The sequence below is a fragment of the Taudactylus pleione genome, unplaced genomic scaffold, assembly GCF_031769625.1.
Source record: "Taudactylus pleione unplaced genomic scaffold, aTauple2 ptg000019l, whole genome shotgun sequence".
Lineage (NCBI taxonomy): Eukaryota > Metazoa > Chordata > Amphibia > Anura > Myobatrachidae > Taudactylus > Taudactylus pleione.
The window spans coordinates 30696609-30722248 of NW_028284421.1; the positions used below are offsets into that span (position 1 = coordinate 30696609).

Below are 25640 nucleotides of genomic sequence, written 5' to 3' on the forward strand. Positions count from 1 at the left end.
CCAATAATTTGTGGTTTATGATTCCGAAAAAACTTGCTAAATGTCAAATTTATCTAAAATAAGTAAAAGGTAGAATGAGTGAAGATACATCATCAGATAGAGCTGGAGACGACACCACCTGTTCCCTATTAAGAATGGTCAGGACCTTAGATATATCCATATAATAAAAGGATTAGGATTTTTGGTAACCTGGACACCCAAGTAAGTGAAGCTTTCTTTTGCTTAGTCGAAGGGAGTGTTACTGTCATAGGAGAGCAAAAAATGGCTGCTGAAACAGGTTAGATATTTTAATGTAACAAGGTGATTCAGAAGTGTGTTTGGACAGAAAAGTCTGTTTCACAAGAAAGGACAAAGATTTCTGTCTGGTTCGCATGGGACCAGGCAGATAAGGGTTTACATTGCAAGTATAGTCAATATTGAATAACCCTGTAAACTAATCCAAAATTCAGGGATAATCCTGTATCCTAATCCAGGTCATAATTGTAAATTATATTATTGCTTATGTATATAATTGAGGCAACACTGCACCTTACTAACTATTAATAACCATGTATAATTTGTAGCTGCACTTTAAACCTTTAAAATGCTTATTCAAGAGGTGAGCAGGGTATATAAGATAACACATTGCAAACAGCAGCCTTGCCATGGGATTGACTGCAAAAAGTGCCCATACATTATAGATTCTAGCTCCATCTATTCAAAGCAAAGTACAGTGTTACTATATCTTTTTAACATACTTTGTTTTGTGTAATAAACATTATTTAGCATGGATTTTTGTTTGTGTGGTTTGATTAACTTCATGTGTCCACAGAGACCTGGTTCCACCAGAAACAGTTACTGTGCCAGAAAGGGCATGCACACCCCGGTTAAAGATACATTGTGGTTGATTTATCCAAATTTACTTGCAGACCCAAAATCCTGGATTACTTCCAATAAATGGCATGAGGATAAAATACAATTACAGTACTTCATCTGCAAAAGCCCGAGATTTTTATTTACAGAGTTCCCACAGAAATGACCTGAACAACAACGGATTGTTGAAGAACTCGTAATAATGAGTCTAAGCAGGATTTAAAGGTTAAAAGGAACAACCGTGCATAGTACCCCTGTGCATTTGTACACCCCCACCAGTCCTTTCAGCAATAGAGGGGTCATACGGCAAGGATAAAAGTAGCGGATCAAGTCAATAAATTATTGGCCAAATGTTTTGTGGACAAGAACTTCATACTGGTGCGACCAGAGGACAGAAACAAATGCCTTGTGAGAGTTGACGCTAAGAAGCATGTTGTTAGAAGTACAGATGTGTTCTTCCTTATCTTTGCTGCAGTCGTGCTAAAAAGCCCCTCTCTGCGTGTCATGTCCTGTGAGACTCCGCTAGCGTTAGGCATCTTTTTTGCAGCTTTTTTCCCATAAAAATGCACCCAAGTTGCAATTTGATGCAACTGGAATGTACCAGTATACTGTGCTGATTAATATGATAAGCGACACTTGTATATCAGAGTGCAACTGAGTCTCTGACTCTGTATACGAAGTGCTACAATGTAACGACTGCAGTTTTTTTCATTCCAAGTTCCTTTGTGGTTCATATACAAACTCAGGTGCACATAGATATACAAGTGTCGCATATTAAATTAATCAGCACAGTCTACTGGTGTGTGCTAGTCGCATCGCATTGGTACTTAGATTCAATTTCGGCTAGCAGAGTAGCATGGGACCTGGCGGCTCACTCCAGGCAAGTCACATTGCGTTTTGAAGCTACACATGAGGACACATTTGTAATGTCATGAGAGGCTACAGTGGCTGCTCTAATACCCTTAATCCAATGTTGGCCTTTTACAAACCGGAGCTGGTGGGATGGAAGTCCGGGAGAATTGAGTAATTATCTTGGACAATATCATGAAATCTAAATGAAGTAGAGTAGTTGGTCTATAGGAAGCCACTAATTGTGGATCTTTATCGGGCTTTGGCAAAATAATTGTGTATGAGTAATTAAATGTTTGATGATGAGTAGAATGTCTATGGATTAATCAATATAATTCCAGCAAAAGTTGAGCGATATTGTGTCAGAATAGTTTATAGTACTCGGCGGAGTGGCCATCAGGACCAGGGGCCTTTTTAGCTTTTAGTTCGATATGGTGCTTATGTGCTCAGTAAGAGAGATATGCCTATCTAACAAATCTCTCTATTCACGAGTCAGCTTTGGGAGATGGGCTTGCTTGAAGAGCTGGATCAATTAACCTAGCATGATATAAGTCCTCATAATACTTTTGGAACTGGTCAACAATTGCAGCGGGTCTGCTTATTGATAGATTCAGATGTGGTCCATTAATGACATGGACATATTAAAAATTAGGTTGCCAGGCTTAATACCCCAACAGAAATATTTATTTCTGGAATAGTCAAGATTACATTTGGCTTAGAATGCAAGACTTTATCATTGTAGAGACTAATAGAGTCGCTACTGGTTCTCAGAAGTAGGCATGGTCAGTTCAGATGCAAGTACTAGGGAAACTTGTCCCAACCACTGAGGTATTTCAATTTAACTTTGAAATACTTTTGAAATGGAACTAATTGCACCTCCACTTGTCTGCCCTCAAATTATTGTGACCAAAAACACATTGCAACTCCTCTGGTAGGTCAGGACCAACAACATAAACAAAGGTAGTGCACCTTCACCATTTATCACAACAGATGCCATTCTTCAGGTCTGGAGGGCTTTGACTTCAGTGCTGCATACAGGAACTAAGTACCTGATTCAGACCTGTTCTCTAAGAAGCTTTCGCTCGTAGCTGCCGATGGTTCGCAATCTGCGAATGCATCGCAGTACGCGTACTAGTCCGAGCAATCGGGAAGGGTGCGCTTGCCGAGCATAGACAGCCCAGCTGAATGAGTGACAGGAGAAGCCATTTGTGGGTTGTAACAGGGGCAGGCCACTAAAAACGGGGGAGTGGAGGTACGAACGCAGGCGTGCCTGAGTGTCTTAACGCCATTTCAGAGGCGTGCATAACAAGCAGCATCATTGTACACGTCACCTGGTTGAATTTTACACTGAACTGCTCGCAGTGCTGGGGTAGGGTATAGTCAACCTCAAGCACAGTGAATGCATCCAATGGTCCTCGATGTACCGATGGTTACATACACTTTCTGGAGATGACGTGCGCTAGTGGGCGTCTTAAGACAGGCTGGTGGGTGTCTGCATACACAGGGCGATCACACGGCAAGAAATAGTGGGCGTGTTTATGCCTTGCCATGCGATCGCCTGCCATGCCGTCACTTAGCCGAATTTGCATACGCTGGGAACGAGCGTACGCATCTAGCGAGCGGGTCTAAATCGAGCCCTATGGTCCAAATAAAAAGGGATCAAGGTTCTAGAATTAAGATTGGTTTAAAAAGCTTTAGTCAATGCACAACCGCTCCTAAGAGAAAGTATGTAACAACTCAGAAAATGGTCTCTGCATAAAGATGGATTTCCACAAAAAATTGGGAGTGGGTTCTCCCAGATATGGACATGATGGCAATGCAGTTGCTTTAACCAAAGTCAATAAAAATTTAGAAATTGGAGAGTCAACCACAAAGGCTTACATTTTTTAGATAATATTTTCCTTAGCTATGCTTTGTATTTCACTGTCCAAGTTCTCAAGATCAACTCAGGCTGTTTTCTGCATTTTATTTCTGGCAGACGTTTGTGTGTCATAATATTCATTGTGAGTCATGAGTTTAAAGGCTGCCAGAAGGCTATAGTGGTTTATATTTCTTACCAAAGTCAGAAAAATATAATGACTAAGATCATCCATTTACAAGTCATGACCCCATTACAAAGTCTCATGCTGTATTTATAAATGATGTATCACATATTGAAGCAATCGGCAACACTGTGAAAGAAATGTACAATTTCCGGCAGTTTTCAGGATGTTTGAGGAGACACATAACAAAACTTTTTGACTTGAGACTTAAACGATAATTGGATATTTATAAATAGAACATGGCAAAAATGACAACCGCAGGAACATACATGTCAAGCCAAAGAATCGCTCTTCAGATTAGAGAATTCTAACAATAAAGTAGGTCAAGATACAGGCATTGTGTGTATGTATATATGCATATGGAAAATAATGATAGGAGAATGAAAAATATTTAACATTTATGATTTCAGCTGTGAAAATAAGGTCATGCACAGTTTATTGCCAATGTATTGCTCAGATTTTCTGATCCAGGGAGTCACTGTTTTGTATGCAATTATCACACAACACATGTTATATTTTAAAATGAAAAGTTTACTGATTCTTATCAGGCACTACCCATTTCCCATTAGTAATGAACGATCAATTTGCAGTTGGATACTCACTTGCTCCAGGAACCACCAACAGATATAAGCCCTCAAGTGTGGCAACCACTGCATCACCATACAAATTCTTCCAGGGGATTTTTAGTATCAGTTTATCTGTTAATGTGGCAAAAAAAAAAAAATAGTCATTGAATTAAAAACACAGAACCATTAAAAACTGTAGTACATACAGTATCGTCTTACCGATAAGACAAGAGGGACAACTATTTGTTGATCAGAAATAGCTCCTTTATTAAAATAGTAGAAAAAATAAAAACAAAAAAGTATAACAAGACTATAACATGTCATTTCAAGGAAGAAATAAGGAAAACTAAAACTATATGCATAAATCTAGATTATACTATAGGTATTAAATACTTTTCTCTACGAATTTATTGGCATACGCTGTTACCATGGTTTTTATAGGGGCTACTATAGGACTGGCAATTAAAAATTATTCTCAATGCTTTAAGCTCCCTTCTCTATACCCTATCCTTGAGGAACATATTTTTCTAACCAAGCCTCACAAGATAGAAAAACAAACTAGAGCGGAACACCAAATCATGAAGAAACCAACTACGTAATCAGGGTGAGGCATGCCGTGTTCCACAATGGAATCACAGAAAGGGATTTAATCTAAACATAAAAATCCCATTTTCTCTTTTATCCTTTGGGCGACACTGGTACCATGGGGAGAGCCCAAGTTGCGCCTTCAGATGGGAACACTAAGAGTTGCTTTGTGCATCCAACCAAAACTGGCATCCTTGGCCACAAATCCATGAAGGGGCTGATGCAGAATAGTTGGCAAAATAGTCATAAATAAATTTAAATAGAACAAAAAAAGGGAGCATGAGAGGTGAGGGGGGGGGGGGGGGCGGTTATTTACGCCAATAGGCAGTATATATGTCAACATGCATTAGCATCAGTCAGAAATAATAATGTGTTTGCACATACCCTGTAGCAAACCTGACAGGTGTACATACGTCTTTGTGCAGGTCTGCATGAGGCACATTTGTGTAAACATATCTTCACTGTATTAGGCCTACATTAGACTGCCTTCCCTCCCCTGTTCCACCTTTTTAGTCATAGTGAGTGTTAAGTGTGAGATCCATGCACTTACATACACTGAAGCGCCAAAATTAATGCAATAGATGCCTAGTATAGTGTAAGATGAAGTGCAGCAACTCAACTTTGAAATCAAATCCACAAGTGGATGGAAGACCTATGGAGACATGTTGACCCATGCTGTCTGGATAGCTTTCCAAAGCTCCCTTATATTCATAGGTGCAAGGGTCTTGGGTGCAAATGGACCTCTCCACCACGCCCCATAAATGCTTGAGTGGGCTCATGTCATGCAAATGTGGTGGCCACACCATTCGTCAAACTCTTTCCATGACGTGCAACATTGTTGATCGAGGAATGTTGACCGTACATCTTCGGAAATGGAATGTCCCATCCGTCGGGCACCCACTATCATGCCCCATTTGAACTCTAATAATTCACGTCACCTTTCCATGAGCAGCCTAGCCGGTGTTCAAACTGACTCACGAGATGTCAACTTACAACTGATGCAGGTCTGGGCATCAAGAAGTTACATTACGGTGATACCACCAACCATTACCTTTACACACTGTTATCACATGCCTTGGCACTTCAGTGTACTTATGCAATTACTCTTTATAGGCATGCACTGAATCACACAAGATACCCAACGCAAACGGTAATCAGACCCTTAACCTTCAGAATTTCTAAAAAGTGTGCAGAGAGGACCAATTGGCTGCCCTACATGGCTGCAGTGTCGCCCAACCCATAAAGCACTCACTCAGTTGGTAGAAATCACCTCAACATTGCAAAGAAAAAAGGTCTCTCTGAACCAATGTAGGCTTGTCTAATCACCAAAGTTACCCATCAACTATTGTCTATTTAGAAAAAGGCTTGACAAATTTTTCTAAAACCAAGGAGCCAGGACGAAAGTGTAGGAGCCAGACCCCCCTTTCCTCGGGGCAGCATTACTGAGCACCTACTCCCCAAGCAACCAACCCCCATGGCTACACCACTAACGGGGTACCCCAGGTAAACCACCCTCCCACAGCCACTTTATTGAGCAGCTAACCAGCCTCTCCAGGCAACCAACCCCCAGAAAGACCACCCCTCCACAGCCAAAAAACCCCGGGCAAGCAAAGTCACCGCCAGCAGTGGCCGAACAAGAGAGTGGTGGGCCCAGATGCAAGAATATGCTTTGGGCACCCCTATGCAGCTTCCCCAGTAGTGGTCCCCCTATGCAATGCCCCCAGTAGTAGTCCCACCTCTGCAGTACCCCCAGTAGTAGTCCCCCCCTCTGCAGTGCCCCCAGTAGTCGTCCCCACCTCTGCAGTGCCATTAGTAGCGCCCCCCTATACAGTGCCCTAGTAACACCCTCCCCCCTTTACACAGTGCCCCAGTAGGGGCCACACACCCCCGTACAGTGCCCCCAGTAGTGGCCACCCCCCCCTGCAGTGCCCCCAGTAGCGGCCACCCTCCCTATGCAGTGCCCCCAGTAGTGGTCCACATATATTGTGCCCCCAGTAGTGGTCATCCTATGTAGTGCCCCTTTAATCAGTGCCCCCAGAAGTGGACCCCCTATACATTGCCACCAGTAGTAGTCACCCCTATAGAGTGCCCCCAATAGTAGTCCCCCTTATAAAGTGACCTTAGTAGTCCCCACTATGTACTGCCCCTAGTAGCGGCCCCACCCTGTACAGTGCCCCAGTAGTGTCCCCCCAGTAGCGGCCACCCAACCCTATGCAGTGCCTCTTGAAAAAAAAAAAAAAGACAACGCAACTTACCTGATCCACACTCCTGCCGACGACTGCTGCTGACCGCTCCTCCCGGCCGCTCTGCACTATGGGAGAGACGTCATGACGTCTCTCCCAACCTGCTGCTGGGTGAGCCGGAAGGCGGAGCTCATGAGTGAGCTCCAGCTGGCTCACTCCGTGGACGACGCAGCAGCCAATGAGAGTCTGACAGACTCTCACCAGCTGCTATAACAAACATACAGCCGCCGCTGGAGGCTGTGTGTTTGTTACTCTGTAGTGTGGACTGCGCTCGCAGTCTGCACTACAGGGCCCGGGGGTTGTTGAAAATCTGGTAGCCAGGCAACCAAATCTGGCCCCCGGGTTTTGTCAAGCCCTGATTTAGAAGCAGGACAACCTATTTTGTTGGCATCACAAAAGACCAGGAATTCATTGGTTTTCCTAAACTCATCTATCTTATTGACATATACAGTCAGGTGTATAAATATTGGGACATTGACAGAATTTTAATATTTTGGCCTCTGTTCACCACCACAATGGCTTTGAAATGAAACAAACAAGATGTGCTTTAACTGCAGACATTCAGATTTAATTTGAGGGTAATTACATCCAAATCAGGTGAAGGGTGTAGGAATTACAACGGTTTCTATATATGCCTCCCACTTTTTAAGTGGCCAAAAGTAATGGGACAAACTAAACAATCCTAAATCTAACTTTCACTTTTTAATACTTTGTTGCAAATCCTTTGCAGGCAATTACAGCCTGAAGTCTGGAACGAAATCACCAGACGCTGGGTTTCATCCCTGGTGATGCTCTGCCAGGCCTCTATTGCAGATGTCATCAGTTCCTGCTTGTTCTTGGGGCATTTTCCCTTCAGTTTTGTCTTCATCAAGTGAAATGCATGCTCAATCAGATTCAGGTCAGGGGATTGACTTGGCCATTGCATAACATTCCACTTTTTAGCCTTACAAAACTCTTTGGTTGCTTTTGCAGTATACTTCGGGTCATTGTCCATCTGCACTGTGAAGCGCCGTCCAATGAGTTCTGAAGCATTTGACTGAATATGAGCATATAATATTGTGCGAAACACTTCAAAATCCATTCTGCTGCTTTTGTCAGCAGTCACATCATCAATAAATACAAGGGAACCAGTTCCATTGGCAGCCATACATGCCCACGCCATGACACTACCACCACCATGCTTCGCTGATGAGGTGGTATGTTTTGGATCATGAGCAGTTCATTTCCTTCTCCATACTCTTCTCTTCCCATCACTCTGGTACAAGTTGATCTTTGTCTCATCTGTCCATAGGATGTTGTTCCAGAACTGTAATGGCTTTTTTAGATGTTGTTTGGCAAACTCTAATCTGGCCTACCTGTTTTTGTGGCTCACATCTTGTGGTGAACCCTCTATATTCACTCTTGTGAAGTCTTCTCTTAATTGTTGACTTTGACACATATACACCTACCTCCTGGAGAGTGTTCTTGATTTGGCCAACTGTTGTGGAGGGGTTTTTCTTCACCAGGGAAATAATTCTTCTGTCATCCACCACAGTTGTTTTCAATGGTCTTTTGGTGTTACTGAGCTCTCCGGTGTGTTCTTTCTTTTTAAGAATGTTCCAAACAGTTGATTTGGCCACACCTAATGTTTTTGCTATCTCTCTGATCGGTTTGTTTTGATTTTTCAGCCTAATGATGGCTTGCTTCGCTGATCGTGACAGCTCTTTGGATCTAATATTGAGAGTTGACAGCAACTGATTCCAAATGCAAATGTCACACCTAGAATCAACTCCAGACCTTTTACCTGCTTAATTGATCGTTAAATAATGAGGGAATAGCCCACACCTGTCCATGAAATAGCTTTTGAGTTGGTAGTCCCATTACTTTTGGCCCATTAAAAAGTGGGAGGCACATATAGAAACCGTTGTAATTCCTACTTCGTTCACCTGATTTGGATGTAATTACCCTCAAATTAAATCTGAAAGTCTGCAGTTAAAGCACATCTTGTTTGTTTCATTTCAAAGCCATTGTGGTGGTGAATAGAGGCCAAAAAATTAAAATTCTGTCAATGTTCCAATATTTATGCACCTGACTGTACCTGCAACACCCTAACAATATCCAAAATATACATCTTCATATGGGCCGAATTCAATAAGAGACGATAAGCCGCGATCGGCTAAAAGTTTTCGCCGATTTGCACTTTTCTCCTGTTTTCCACATTTCGCCCAATTCAATTCCAGGACATTTTCACCTGCTCGAAAACTCCATAGGCAAAAAACAGGCAAATAAGTTTCTCCACCCAGAGGCAGGTAAAATGTAGGTGCAAAATCTCTATTTTGGGATACCAATGTGGGGACTTGATTCAGAACCCTTTGGACACCCTTCACCCCAATGACTAATAAGGCAAAAAAAAAATTAAAAACACCCTAAAAACGACTTGTCATTTTTGGGGCGAAAATTTAAAAAGTGTTGGAAAATGGGTAAACGGTAGGGGGCCTGGTATTTTGAAGGGCTATAAGGTTGAAACAAGTGTTTTTAGGATTGCAGGAAGCTGCAGCAGGTGTTTGAGATTTTTTAAATCTTCACTTTAGAGACACCAAAATATACTAGTACCCATTTAAATGTACCCCAAATTTAACTACGGTACTTGTTTTTTTGAAAAAAATATTGCATTATATAATTTTTTCACACTTATGCAAATATGCATAAAACAGCCATTTGACTCAATATAAGATCACTAAATAATTTAAGGATATTAATACTCATATATTGACTCCCAGAGTCAGTTACACTTATTATGGGGTACAGAGAGATTTCCCCAAAATATGCTGTACTTTTCGCTAGTTTCGTTATTCATTACATTCGCCTATCCCCATTTTCGCCTGTTTTGGAATTGAATAGGACAAAGAGCTCAGACGCACATGGCAAAAACATCACGTCCAAACAGATGAATAACGCAAAATCATTGTGCTTTTCATCAAACCAGACTTTTCGCCGCTAATTGAATACGGGCCATAGACTGATTCTGATCTAAAGTCGAAATTAACATGCAATGGAATTTTGAAAACACCTTACGCTGAAATGACGATTTAGTTAGAGAAACAGCACTAACCACATGAAAAACAATAGAGTGCTCCCAGCTCAGACACCTTCCGGGCCATAGAAATGGGCAGGAGAAATAACGAAACTTCTCATCTACAGTGTAAAGTGGATCAAAAGAAAGATGTTGTAATGCCTATATCACAAAACTCAGATCCCAAGGTAATAGTGGAGAAGTATATTGTGATCTGAAGCGAATCAACACTTTCTAGAAATATCTGCACCATCTTGCAGAAAAAGTCGTCAAGAGGCAAACGGTGAAGTAGTTGGGAACTTAAATTTTTTTTTTACTCCAAGAAACATAGGTCTTAGAGATTTTATGATAATTATTTGTGTTGCAGACATTTCAACTTTAAATATGATCTTAACAGCTGCATCACAGAACTTATTGTCAAGGATTGTAAGCTTGCGCTCAGGGCCTCCCTACCTCTATGCAGAGCCGTAACTAGACTTTTTGGTGCCCTGTGCCAGAAAGAGCATTTTTTTCAAATAGGGACATAAGACATGCACCAGAGAAAGGGCCATGGCCTCATGGGGAAGGGCCAGGGAAAAGATAGGGGAGGCCAGGAGATGCTGGGGATTAAAAGAAGAGGAAGTTACAAGTGAGAATGATAATAAACAGAAAATGGACAGGCCCGAACAGCGCCTCCTGCCCTGCGGTGCCCTGTGCCAAGACACATGTCGCACTACCCTAGTTACGGCCCTGCCTCTATGTCTGTCTATTATTACCCAGTTTTGTTCTATTAATGTTTCCAATTAAAGTTCAACTGAATATGTTGTGCTATATAAGAAACGTAATAAATAAATACGGATCATGGCTTAAAATACCACACCGTTAAAACCAGTTACTCCATTTCCAGATGGTAAATTTGTGGCTGAGCAAGCAGAGCCTTCCTTAGAGGACAAAGGGCCATATCCAATTAGCAGCGATAACAGCTATTTCCCATATAAGTTTTAATTTCGAAGAAATTTTCAGGAAAAATGGTAATCACGAAATTCTAATAGCCGAGGTTTTCGCATATACGAAATTATCGCAAATTACTTTTCACTGTCTGAGTAGGTGACAAGTTGTGCAAACCTCCTACTTCTGGGAAAAAATTTCAGGACCCCCTGGACACCCCCCCACCACCACCACCACCACCACTTAATGACCAATTAGGGAGAAAAAAAATTTGATTAGCTTCATTTGGCTAATAATAACAATTTAATTTTTGGAGTGAAAAAATAAAAAGTGTCAATAAATAGGTTTAAAGCAGTGGGCCAGGTATTTTGGGGGTCTGTATGGATGGGATATGTGTTTTAAATATTGCAGGTGGCTGTACCAGGTGTATTTTTAAAATTTCTGTAAAAAAGGGCCCTAAAATGACACAAATATACTTGCAACCATTTTATTGTTCCCTTAATTAACTGCAGCATTTATTTTGGCTATGAAAACTTGCTTCCTAGAGTTTATAAAAATGCTTATACAGTAACAGCCATTTGACAAATTACGAACCCCAAACCCTTTGATTATGTCCACTAACACATTTCAATACTATTAGCTTACCTTTTTTAGGGGGTACAGGCTGATTACCCCATTTTCACTTGCACTCTTCACCGGTATACAATGCAAGAATTATCATGCGAATGTGTTATCGCACCTTTTACAATAGGATTGCCTGATAATCGAAAATGCGCAAACCTGCGAAAAGCTGCAAATTTGGGTGAATGGTCCGCTAATAACGGGAACAAATATATCAGATGAAAATTCAATGCAAAATAAATGGATCCAGAAATACCTGTGGATTCCCTACGTCAGAAGAACTGACCCATCTTGTGAATCAGCCAAGAAGTCATCATTTTGATGCCTGGCTGTATCAGTCTGTCCAAAAACTACTGAAAAATGTTAGGGCTATGAGACCACTCCAATGGGCCTATAGCAAGCCTACTTATATATTTGACCTCCAAGTTCTTATAAACACTACACATTGCTGGAACTTGTTGTTCTGCCCAGTGCACTATCCTGCGGGTCTCTTTCGTTGCAATGAAGCTCTTTGTGCCTCCTGGATGGTTGATTTATGCTATTGCAGTGGTAATGTCAGACAGAATACTGATGGGCTTTCCCCACAGTAAAAGTTGTCCCCAAATCAGAGTGCTTCCCATCGTTCTAGCAAAATGATTAAAGGCTTTGCTTCTACAGAGGAAACATAGACCTTGAAATCAGCAATGAAGAGTGACAGCACATCAGCCCCGAAGGCTGGCATCCATCATGTTATCCAGTTCCATATGGATCAAGGTCCTCACCCCTCATTCACCAAAGAAGCATTCATCATGTCTATGGCGACACATTGATGACCTGCATGTTCAAATGATAGTGTGACTTTTTCCAAGTCAAATTGAAAAACCCTTGAATGAAAGTTTGGAAATGCTATGACTTCAAAAGTTGAGACCATCTCCTGCAGAAATAAACTGTCTTCTGGCCTGAGAGCCTATAGATACTTTACTAGTTTTTGGAAAGTCTACTTTGTCCCTGGAAGAAATACTTTCTGCTATCAGAAACAGTAGGTCGTAAAGCACAAAACTGGAATTGTGGTAACTGAAAAACCAACCGTGGTCCTCCACAGTCTGAAAGATACCATGTATTCGGACCTAGAACGTGCCCTTTTTCAAGAATTCCCTTTATCGGACCTTCCATGGTTACCTAATCCCCATTACTTCCCAAGTCTGCCCTTGATACGCTAAAGATATGGGATGTTAGGCTCCCGACTCATTTTAATTTCACTCTCCCTACTAGGACCATATCCCTCCAAGCATTAGATAATTTGTTTCCCAATCTCCACGTTTTACTGGATGCAATTAGTTATTCAGTCCCTAGCAGATTTTCTTTCCCCGTCCTCTATTTTACCGTTTTCTGATTTATGTGCCAAATTTGAATTGGGCCCATCAGCTTGGTTTTATTATCTTCAACTCCATCACTGGATAGCTCAATTTAATACTGGCCCCTCCATGCTCCAAACACCACCAGACCAAATTCTAAATAGACTATCTAAATCATCTTCCCGTGGGGCCATCTCCTTTTGGTACTTACTCTTGTCTCCTGCTGACCAGATGACCAAATCTTCTGTTCAGCTTCGATGGGAGGCTGATCTTCAATGTTCCTTTACATTAAACAATGGGAATCTATCCATTTAGCCGCTTTTTCCCTATCTAAATGCACTAATCACGCTGAAATACATATTAAACTCCTAAACAGACTATATTTGACACCTACTAAACTACATGGGATATGGCCTACAGTTTCTAAATTTTGCTGGCGTTTATGCCACTCTGAAGGTAAGACTTTTCATATTTTTTGGGACTGCCCCTCTTTACGCCCTTTTTGGACAAAAGTATTTTCCCTTATACAGGAAGTTTTAGGTCTCACATTGCCTCTAGATCCCTCTCTAGCCCTTTTACATTGGTACCCTCTCACTATTCCCAAACCTGCTCATCATATTCTTGGCCATATTTTAATATCTGCTAGGGCTACAATAGCCCAACATAGGAAGTCCCCTCCCCCCCCCCATTTGCCAAAGTTGTTACAAAAACTCAATTTCATTTCGAAAAGGAGACTAGGGATGCTAGTTACTCTAAGGCTCCGTTTTAACCTATTGTAAAGTGGTACCCATGGCATATCTATGTCAATGATGGAAGAGGTGCCCCCTCTGCGAGAATTAGCCCTCTGGACCCGTCTTCCCCTTGCGATCTAAATTAACCTCCCTCAGGAGATTCAGATGTCTAGTCTATCTATTTGCTATATTTTGTATTGTAATAATTGTTAGATATTTATGGATGTCCTGTTCATACCTTATAATTTTCATTGTTATTGTGTTTTCTTTTACCCCCTATGCCCCTGTCTCCTTTTTCTGTTCCCCATTTTTTCTATTTTATTCTCAATAAAAATGTATTGATGGAAAAAAAAAAAAAAGATACCATGTATTCGTATATACCACTGGCACTCTTGTCAAAGCTTAGAGGCTGAAGTCTTTCTGCTAAGACTCACACTGGAAAAACAGCATCTCCAGCCACAGTTAAGACGATTATTCCAAACTTGGAACTAAAGAGAGCGTAATGTCCTTTGTGAACACCCATGGAACAGATGGGAGCAAAACACATGTGAGATTTCAGTGACAGAACTACTGTGGGTGCAGCCTCTACATAGCTGGAGGTTAGGTGGGCCTGGCAATGGCATCTCTTGAGAGGTCATGCTACAGAGACATCCATGAGCTACTACCCATTTTCTTCCCTAGGGCCTGGAGATGGTGCTATTCTGCCAAATTGGAACATGTAGGTAAGCATCCTTGGCATCCACGGATATCAGGAAATAGTTCACTGGAACATAGGCAGTCAGAGACTTAAGATTAAAAATGGGACAAAATTATCCATTGTCTTCCTGACTAAGAATATGTTTGAAAAGATCCCATTCCACAGGAATGGGAATTATAATACCCATGGTCAAGTAAAGTGTTATCAGCATCTTGCGTGACTTAAAATATTTGATTTACAGGGAAACTGGCCATGAAAAAACATCTGGGTACAGATCAGACGGAATTCAATGCCATTTAGCTTCTGTGAATGGAATGACAATCATGCAGAATGTGTCTAAGCTTGGTTTTTTTGCAGACCAAGCCTGTTTTGACCTGGATTGCGCTTTGTGAGGAGCAGGTCCTGGCAACCTGGTCCGTAACTTTTCTCTAGCTAGGTCCACATATGGAACTAAAAATAAAGAGCCTGCGTTACTTCTAAACTAAACAGCAAGAAGGAATTCCCACTCATAGCCTGGCTAACGATCTTATCCAATTCTGAGCCGAATAGGTCATCACATGGAAAAGGCAAATACTCCTATTTTGTCATAGACTCGGTGTAAACCTCCCAAACCTTAAAGGGTGCAAGTAAACCAAAAGAACTGAAACATTTTCAATTCTGGATCCAATTAGTCCAGGACCTCACAAATACTTAGACACATCCTAGATGTAATCAACCAAGGCCAACAATTCATACTATTTTTTTTTACAATTACCCAAATGACAAACACTGTAGCAAAACTTGGGGGTATATTTGCTAAACTGCAAGTTTTTAGAAATTGAGATGTTGCCCACAGCAACCAATCAGATTCTACATAACATTTATCTAGCACATTCTAGAAGATAATAGCTAGAATCTGATAGGTTGCTATGGGCAACAACCCCACTTCTAAAAACACTCACTTTAGTAAATATACCCCTAGATCTCATGAAGGAATTAACTACTACATAAATAGATTTCATAATAGTGTCAATTTATCTATAAGTACCATCTATACAAGCTGCAGAATTGGAGAAATGTACGTTTTGCGGCCTTAGACCAAGTCTAAGGCCACAATAATATTATTTTAATAGCTTTTATTGCAATTGTGTTAAGTTATTTTTGTGTGAATAAAACGGTTTAAAAAAAGGTAATCTGCACTATCAAATACTTTTGTTCCCTTTGGGTAACAAATACTAATTCAGAACTTTGTGAAGGATGGTTAGAATAGTACCCAATTAGAGACCCTAATGTACTGTATGATTAATAAGTGATTTAAGTGTTTCATCCAATTTCCAAAAAATGGGAGCTATAGGAGTGTCCCCTTTGCCGAGTCTTCTTATTTTTCAGTGCACTCTTTTAAATATGGGTAAAGAATCTATAAACTGCAAAAAAACTGAAATCATCTTTCTGATTTGTCCAAGCTTCACAGAACATATGGTATAAGTGTGGAGAAGGTAAGTAGAGCAATTGCTCTTTTTCCCTCCTAAAAAGCACATTTTTAGGCTCTGCTGACTGACATTTTGGATGTTCATTACCAGCCTAACTGCATGCACTAGCCTAACTGCATCCACTATCTGAAGATTTGTCAACCTACAAGGAATCCTGCAACTCGGATTCCTCCATCACCCCATATTCACCTAGGTATTATGAGCCATCATGACAGCTCATATCTGCTGCAGGTTCCAGCCAGAGCTGGGAGGGTTAAGAGGCAAGACACAGCCACAGTGAGGTTTGGTTCAGCCTGATTGCTCCCAGCTGGGAAGCCTCTGTGACTATGCAGCACTCAGCTGCTCATAGTGGTAATTACCAGTGGCTGGTCTCATTTGCTCACACGGGATTGACTAACTTCTGTTATAGGGCAGCCAGCCCATTCCTGCCCAGCTGGAGCTAGTTTCTTGTGGAAGTTGTGCCATCCGGTCCCTGTATCTGCTGTTTAGTATTCCTTGCGTTACCCTGCACCTGTTGCAAGTATACCTGGAACATTCATTACACTGCAAATCCACTCTGCAAGCCATTGGTGTTGTGTACATTTGCTATTCCATCCTGCAATATATGTACATATATCTTGCTGCTATTATACTCTACAAAACACACGCTGGTTGATATAATGCTATTCCATCCTGCATTATATGTAATGCTGCAATTCCATACTGCCAGCTGCATGTGTATCTGAGTTTATTGCTATACTATCTTGCAATATATCTGTTTGTGATTGCCACTATTTTATGTAGTTGTGTTTAAATGCAATCTTATTCTATTATTGTCCACAGTGCACACTGCTCTGTGGTAATTACTCTGCGATATTATTACTTAGTATTGCTGATATTCACGCTACCTGTTATTAGAGTGCATTCTATCTTTCTTGTGTCCACGGATGCAGGCTGCTCCATGGTTAATATTACTTTTGCACTACTACTCCAGTTTTACCTTGCGAACTCCAGCTGTTTGAATAAGCCCCTACTGTCCGTAGGTTAAAACCTGGCAGCATCCTAAATACTGGGCGGTTGTTATAGGCAGAAGCCCTCCCTAGAGTGACTCTAGGGGACTTGTACAAATACAGGGGAGATTCATTACACTAGGGAATAGTTCTTGGAGTTAGAACCAGGTGACAAACTGTGACACTTGCCAGAAGAAGCTGGTGAGGATTCCTCTAGAATCATTTTGAATGTAGAGCATGGTCACCAAACTTATGGAGTAACATAGCAAGGCACTACACCCAGATTGGTTCAACTGGGGGCATTGTTGCTTTACACAAGGACCTCTGTCAAAGCATGTGTGTATGCATGGAACTAAATGCTGCAGGTTCGGCTGAAGAAGTGAAGGGATAGTTACCATCTACCACCACTTGGGAATATGATGTAACCTGCATAGACCCACAACGGACTATTACAGAGATATAGCCAAAACTGGTCATGCCAGGAAAGCAAACTCTGCAACAGCTGTATTTCAGGCAAACAACCTTTCCATAAGGCACCTGAGTCCTTCTGTCAACTGGTAAATTTATTAATGTATAAATAGTCACTGCCACTATTACATCTCCAACCAACCCCTGAAACTGACTGCAGCTTAAGTCACCCCTCCCTGCCCTCATCGAGACCACAAGGGAGAAGCTCTTCACTTTCACTTCTTCCTTGGCGCAGTCTGGTACTGTTGTCCTAGCCGTGCTGTGTCCCAATCCCATGTCGGGATTAGGAGGCAACTGATGCCTCCTCAGTCCATTCTGCTTTACAGACAGCTCAGCAAGGCTGTTTGCTCCTCGTGACTGCTGCAGGAAATGTAAAAGTAAAAAGAAGATGGCGTACAAAGAATAAAAATACATGCCAAAGCAACTAAGCACTAACAAGGAGGAGCTAGAGCACAGAGGTTAATTTTGAAGTGCCAGAGTCGAAAAAGAGCATCTATACCCAATGGCACCAGCGTGCTCCATAGGATGCAAAGAAATATACGCTATGGCTAATCCAAATATTCTAACTTTCAAATACAACTGTATCCAAATATCTCCTCTTTCAAAACACAAACAACTATAGTCATGTTCATTGATTGGAAAGTGCACAAAGCAGATATGACACAGAAAAATAAGCTAAAACGAAAGAACAGTATGTCAGTTATGTGGTATCACTGGTAATGCAAAAGTAATGCACAAGTCTACAAGTCTTTGCTAGCTAGGAGACTGAATATCCATCACGCAGTCACAGATGTGGCTTTGCACTGCCACAGAGAGATGCAGTTTAAACAAGGCACTAACTTTTTTAGCTGCCTTGTTTTAAATGGTCTACAGACAGAACGCCAGACAGATTTGGTTATGTATAAACACGTTAGTAATTCACAGACTTTAATAGCCATTCTCAGTAATCACAAATATGCACTATAGCATGCATTTTACCCAATAAGACTGGGGACTCACTTTTCCAGAATGGGTGGGTTCCCGGGAATGCGCTCTGCTGTAAACAATGTCTGGGCTCCTGATTAAGTGGTTGAGGAGTCGGGCCATGGCTGCAGGCTATAAAATGCCGAGGTGGAGCCAGACTTCTCTTGGTACCTTTCCTGGATCACCGGCACTACAGGGACATGAGGCCCCATACCCACCCCTTCTTCATTCCCTTCATTGTTGGACACCCTCCCTGTTGCCTTCAGCCCAGCACCTGCAGGAGGCGATAAGCATGGTGCGGCTGTGCTTTAATATTATCAGGAACCACCTCCGCTGTGGATGGTTCATCTATCTTCAGTGAGTGTATAATATGATCTAATGCTCTCCCTGTCTGCAAGATCTCACGCTGAGAGCAAGGGACAGTCTGCAAACTACTTGCCACTTTACAAGTGTATTCAAACACTGTTGAATACACTTGTATAGTGGCAAGCAGTTTGCAGACTGTCCCCTGCTTCTAGCATGAGTGAAACCTTGCAGACATGGAGAATGCAGAGAGAGAAGCCAGCCCTCATACTGCTCCTACCCAGTCCCTCCGACAATTACCCCACCACCTCCCCCAGCTGCTGTGTGTCCCTCCTACCATTACCACCATCACCCCGCCACCTCAGACAGTTGCCATGTGTCTCTGCTACTACACCTACACAGTCTCTACTACAACCACCACCAACACCCCCACTCATAAGCTGCCATGTCAATGCAGATGTCCATATAGAGCTGCCCGTCGCTGCTGAGCGGCTCTGCAGCAATGCTTAACTGCCTGTGAACATGGAGGCTGAGGGTAATTGTGAAGGAGGGGAGAGCATGGACAACAATATTGTGCCTAGAGGCTGCCTGACCCCTAAATCCACCTCTGCGCCTGCACCCGCTTGGTTGAATACGGCTTCCAGTAAGTGTAAATGGGTAATGGGTGGGGGTCTGGTGCTGCGGGGGTGAGCATGTGACTGGTGCTGTTGTGGATGGGGTTTGAGCAAGTTAGTGGGTGGTGTTTTGGTGCTGTACCGGGTAGCGGTGCTTCGGGGGTGAGCGGGCGAATGCTGATGGGCTGTGGAAGGTGACTCATCTGACAATATTGGAGTATCTATGACCTTCCCCCTTGCCTGGCAATATTGGGGTACTTTATTCCCTGATCCTTGGTCTGACAATATTGGGGTGTGGGTTTGGTAACAAAGGGTCTGGTATAACTCAGCACTAGGCTAGGGATGAGACTTCAATGTGGCAAAGGTCAGGGCTCATCAGTGATCCAATGCATCTAAGGGCGGTATTCAATTTGTTTCGCACCCGCAAAAAAGTTTCGCTTGCCTGACTTTTCGCCAACATCGCGTGTTTTGGACACGGAAACCTAACGTGCGCATCCCCTCTTATCGCCATATTCAATTCCAAAACAGGCAAAACGACAAGTGGCAAATGCAGAACAGGCGGAAAGTACTGTCAGACTTTGGGAAATCAGCCTTAAGCTGGCCACACATCTAAAGATTATCTGTCCAACCAGCCAACTAGTTGATTGGTTGGAATGAAAATCTGGTAAGGAATACAATCAGCAATTTGCTCCCAAACGCTGGAAAATGGACCAAAACTGTTTGAACAAATAGTTTAGATCAAACATTTAACATACTTGTCTGACGACCATTTTCATCTGTTTTCTGGCATTTAGGAGCAAATTGCTGATCATCAGTTACTCCCATACGTTACCAGATTTTCATTCCAACCAATCTACAAGTTGGCTGGTTGGATGTAAGTTGGTCTAGTGTGTGGCCAGCTTAACTCCCCCAAAAAGATGCACTAACATTGGGGATCAATGTAGAAGTATTCCAATTGCCCTAATAAAACTAATTGGGCTACTGAAGTTGTTTAAAAACATTGTTGTTAGCGTCCTTGCAAAAATGGTGAAGAATGGCATTAAGCAGTATTTTTAGGTGAAAACAAGTAGTCCCATCAAATTTTGGGTGCTTGACAATGGGTACTAGTATATTTTAAACGTCTCTAAAGTGAAGTTTTATAAAATCAAAATTCCTCCGTCATACAAGCACCTGCAATCCCAAAAACACTTGGCCCCTTCTTAGAGCACCCACAGAAGCTTATTTCGATAGTTTTTGAAGTTGTCCCCCCACTTTTGTCTTTTTCGCCCCCAATTTCAAAGGCGTCCTTTGGGGGGGTTCCTGGAATTTTTTAATTGTTTTTTTGGGGGGAGAATTGTCCATTGGGAAGGTGTACCAAGGATTTTGAGTGGTTTCCCAACATCTGCACCCAAAGATATAGATTCTACACTTTTTTTCACCTGCTATTCTGTGGAGAAAAGGTATCGCCTATTTCAGTGCCTTGACTTTCCGCATAGGCAAAAACGGAATGGAATTTAATACAAAAGAAGGCGAAATTATCGCTAAAAACCATGCGATAACGGCTTTTCGCTTCTAACTGAATACAGCCCTAAGGTCTTTGGCATACTGGGACACATTTGCTCATCCTAAGGCGGTCTGTTATACTGTGCATTGTACAGGGCTGGGAGTGTCCTCTGTAATCTGGTGGCATAGATAGCCAATGACTAACTCCCTCCTTGTCCCCAGTACTGTTCCTACTATCATCTACCCTTACCCCCTCCATAGCACTGACCCCAGTACGGTCTGCTTGTTAAGCCCAGTACTGCCCCAACTACTATCTACCCTTAGCCCTTCTGTAGCATTGTCCCCAGTACTCTGCTCGTAATGCCCTCCTTGACCCAAGTAGCGCCCCAACTACTATCATTAACCCCTACCTTCCCCAACTGCTGCATGCCCTTATGACCCTCTACCCCAACTGCTGCCTACACTTAACCCTTTCTCCTGCCCCAACTGTTGCATGCTTCCACCCCAGTTCTACCCCCAACTGCTGCCTGCCCTAAGCTTCAATACACCAACACCTGCCTGCCCTTAACCCTCTCTACCCCAACTGCCATGTGCCCTTGAACCAATTTACCCCAACTGCTACTTGCCCCCAGCATTGTCAAAGATACCACCTGACCGCACCCCCAGCAATCCTGCACTATCCAAACTGCTTCCTGTCCTCAGCACTGCACTTGTTGGCTATCTGAGATCAATGCAATGTATTTATGAGCATTATCAGAAGTGAAAATATGAGTGTGACTTGCCATGGTGTATGTGTAGGGCATGTGGGGTAGTCTGATGCTATGTGGGAAGCTGAAAACAGTAAATTGTGGTGGAAACCAGAAACCGTGAAGTAGGACCCCAATTTTTTTAAAGTGAGGGATCCCTGGGACCCACATTTTTTTCACTCAGCGCGATCACTTTATTCTAATGGGAAACTATAGCTAAAGTACAAGTTGCTACTACAGGAAAATGTAAATCGAGAACACAGAATGAGACACACAAAATTTCCATAACTGTTATAACAATTTATAATTTTATTGGGTCCCATTTGTTAAACAAATATGTAAATGAATCACTTCCTGGCACCACTATATATCTATATATGTATTTAACAGGCTAGTGAGGTCAGGGACTAGACAGGGGTATGGAAGTTAATTATTTTTATCACTATGCAAACATGCCTAACAAGCATATATATACACTGAAAGATATGGCTTATCTATATAGAGGCAACCATATTCCTGACAGTTATAAAAAAAAAAACCTCTCCAGCTCCTTAATAGTTAAGAAAAGAATCCTGCTATCGCTTCTCCCAATTGCTGACATCTGATAAAAAGATCAAACTATGATATTCAAAGCTTGCGTAGATGAACATCTGTGTGTGACTTTGATATTTGCCTAATAAAAGGTTCACTGATTGTATGTACTTAATGTGCACAATCCAGAAAGAAAAGGCTACAACCATGGTAACTAAGCATCGTTTTTGGCGTGTGGGGTAAGACATTATTTAAAGGCAAGTCTGCAATTTCTAGTAGGTAATTTTTACAGCCATTAAAGCATTTGGTCAAATTAGGAAAGCAGTAACCTTAGCAATAAAATATGTGATAAATAATTACTTCAAAGAAAGCTGTGGTGGGTGAAACTAATGTAGAGTCACAGTCAAACATATTTAAAAAGAAAATCATGTGTATGGAAGCAAGTGGTACACAAACATCTATAATGCTTAATGTTCTGCTGTTTCAGGCGTTTACAAAATATTTTGACATCACTTTTATCCCTTTCACACAGAGCAAAAACCCAGGATTTTGCACGTGAACGACCACATCGATACAGGTTTTTGCTATGTGTGAATGCAAACAATACGGGACGAATTCCCAGGTACACAACCCTGCTCTTTACCAGGGTTGAGTTGAGACCTGGGAATTTGCCAGGTTGATAGACCAGGCAATTTTCCGGATCTTAAGTCTGAAAGAGGCATTACAGACAATTCGTGGTCAACAGCAAGTGTAGCCATTAGAAAAGAGTGATTGGGAAGGCAACCCCTGCCTTAATTACTTTTTTGGAAAGGTTATGCATAGCCTAATAGAACCCAAAGTTAAGTGACTATTTCAAATCCTCTGCTATAGGCTGAATTACACATGCAACAGAAGCAGCAAGAAAATAATGTACTTTTTTGCTAAGCTCATACAGCACTAGCCCAAGACTTATGTTGTAGAAGTAAAAAAAAGAGTTAATTACTTTACAGTCATTAGGGATATTTTATGAACATTGTATTTTGGCACAAAATATGCGCTAAAACCCAGCAACATCGCAGCAGTCATTTTATTGGTCTAATTTAGTTAACTTCTTTGAAATTTGTAATCAAATTTGTTTAAATTCAACATACTGTATGCTTTTGAAACTAAAAGAGTAAAACTGAGAATAATGAGAAACACAAAGAACGCCTTGCATCCTTGTAGCACAATGCTAAGTAAGCAGTTTGGATTTAAGAGGACAGCAAACATTTTATATAGGAAAGTCAAATGAACACACATTTTCACATAAAGAGAAGCCTCTATTTTCCAAGAGAGCTATATTATACATACCAATCTGTCCAGCTTTTACTTTAAAGGGTACATCAAGTTCACTCTAATGGAAAAAAATAAAAAAAAATCATCAGTGTCATGCGTGCAAATATAACCAAATATGAATGTTACATAATATAATCGATAAAATGTAACAGATTGATATCTACAAACATGCAGTGAATTATTTAATTTCCAGTCCAGAATGTTCCTTGACTTCCTTTTTTCCTTCCTGAAAGCTTTCAGCATATGTTAACGTGTTGCAAATGATATAACTGAAGTGAAATTGCACTTCTAGGTTTCCAGGAATATATCACATGTTACATATGTTGGCAAGCACTGTGTCAATGGTTCTCTAGTACCTTTATATAACGTCAATAATCCTCTACACATAAACGTTTCCCCAGCTAGCTGCACTAATGCTGCAGGTAGACTTAAAGGAAACATAGTGAGAAATTCTCAATTCTAAGACCTCTTCCCCGCAGGTTAACTATGTACAAGTTCCTATCATTTTTAATGCTAATATAATGTAGATTAAGGGATGTAAAAATAAAGCCAAATGTTTTTAATCACCCCTTAATACACTTGTTTTGCTAGGTGTTGCATATTATTGTACAAATGCTGTTCTATGCACTTAAATTTACCCTACATGAACGCATTGCAGAAGCATACAGTGACCTCAACATCCTATTAACGAATGCAGGTCACACAAGTGTTCATTTGCCTTCTGTTTTTAGTAGTATCTCAACGTAAAAAAAAAAAAGAACACCAACGAATATGGGGCATAATGCCGTAGCAGAAAAATAATGAGGAATTACATGATTGTATGTGTAGTGCTTATTAAGCTATAAAAAAATTAAGAAAATAGATTAAACACTGCAGTATATACTTTAATGATTTATTTGTTACAATAATAAGTACAGACTGAGCACACAAAACTAGGATGTTTGAAGGCTCCTGCTCAAAGTTTATAATAGGTGAATGACAGATATGTAGTTATTTAGAATGAAATAACTCAACTAACCAGCCATGACATAGCACAGTCATGACTGAAACATTAAACCAGCCATATCAACGACAGTATTTGGTCTTCTGGCACTCGTTTTGGTAGCAGTTGGGAGAGAATAGTGTAAAGGCAGCTTAGAATTAGTAAATACCACAAGTCTCAGCAGGTCCTAGCATGTTGACATCAGTAGAACTACAAGTACTCCCATGGCTGCCAGTGGCCACCAAAGCATGATGGAGTTAGGACAAAAGTGCCAGCAAGACCTGGCATACAGTTTAAGTGTTTAATTAAGGAAAATACTACCAAAAATGCATAATTTATTAGTCTAACTTAATAGGAAATGTTACTTTTCAGCCCAAAATTTTACCATTAGAAGAACTATAAAAAAAATTAAAAAAAGGAGAAAAAACGACAAGACAAGACTTTTTCCAAGCAAGGCCACAACACAGCTGAATGAAAGTGTCAATTGCATTTGATTGACTGGAGCCTGGAAAAACTGCTTTAATTCACATATTGACCCCTCTAGAAAAAAGTGGTTTTGCAAAAAGAGTGAATCTCCACATTCCCTGGGGACTCAAGAGACAAATAAACAACTAAAGGGATTTATTTTTCATTAATCGGTACTTTACCAGTACCCCCAGGTTCTGCCATACTGTATGCTTACTGTGGTGGTCATGGGCTAATCACATATTAATGATATAGAAAATATATGTATAAAGACTAAACTTCGTTATAACTTGGTGTTTCTCATACAAATTCCGTGTATAGGGATATAAGTTAGTTAACTTCTGAGAGACAGTGGGGCGTATTTACTTTGTTATTTGTTCTCTGATTGTGTTCCCTGGCTAGGATGTGTGTGTTTAACTGCTTTATCAGAGAGACTGGCTGGGGTGGTAAATACTAAAGCGGTGTGGGTACACACCTTTGCGATCACTCTTTCGGTGTGATATTTTGATAGACTTCACTCCTGATCGGAAATCCCAACCACAGTGCCAATACGCGCATACACACCTATATAATCATACTTGCAACCTTTGATCACCAACTGCCAAAATATTGTAAGAAAATGATTGTACCACCCACAGAGGCGTCACTGCTGAGGTGTAGAATTGCAAGAACAGTCGAAGGTGCGTACAGAGTGTACTTTTGGTCCGATCAGGCCCAGTCGAATCGGATCACTTTTGAACTGCACATAAGATGTGATCCATCGATTCGACCAGTTTTCATCCGACAACACATGATCAAAGGTGCGCACACACTCT

At 41.3% G+C, this 25640-nt stretch overlaps 1 protein-coding gene across 1 annotated transcript in view; it reads right to left on the reverse strand.

Annotated features, from left to right (window-relative positions):
* Nucleotides 1-25640, reverse strand: part of VPS13C (vacuolar protein sorting 13 homolog C) — a 452448-nt gene that overhangs the window by 410526 nt on the left and 16282 nt on the right. Inside the window, exons 3-4 of the mRNA XM_088446402.1 lie at nucleotides 23394-23436; nucleotides 4346-4441 (exon numbers count right to left, since the gene is read on the reverse strand). Coding sequence (XP_088302528.1) covers nucleotides 4346-4441; nucleotides 23394-23436 — 139 coding nt within the window. The remainder of the gene's footprint in view (nucleotides 1-4345; nucleotides 4442-23393; nucleotides 23437-25640) is intronic.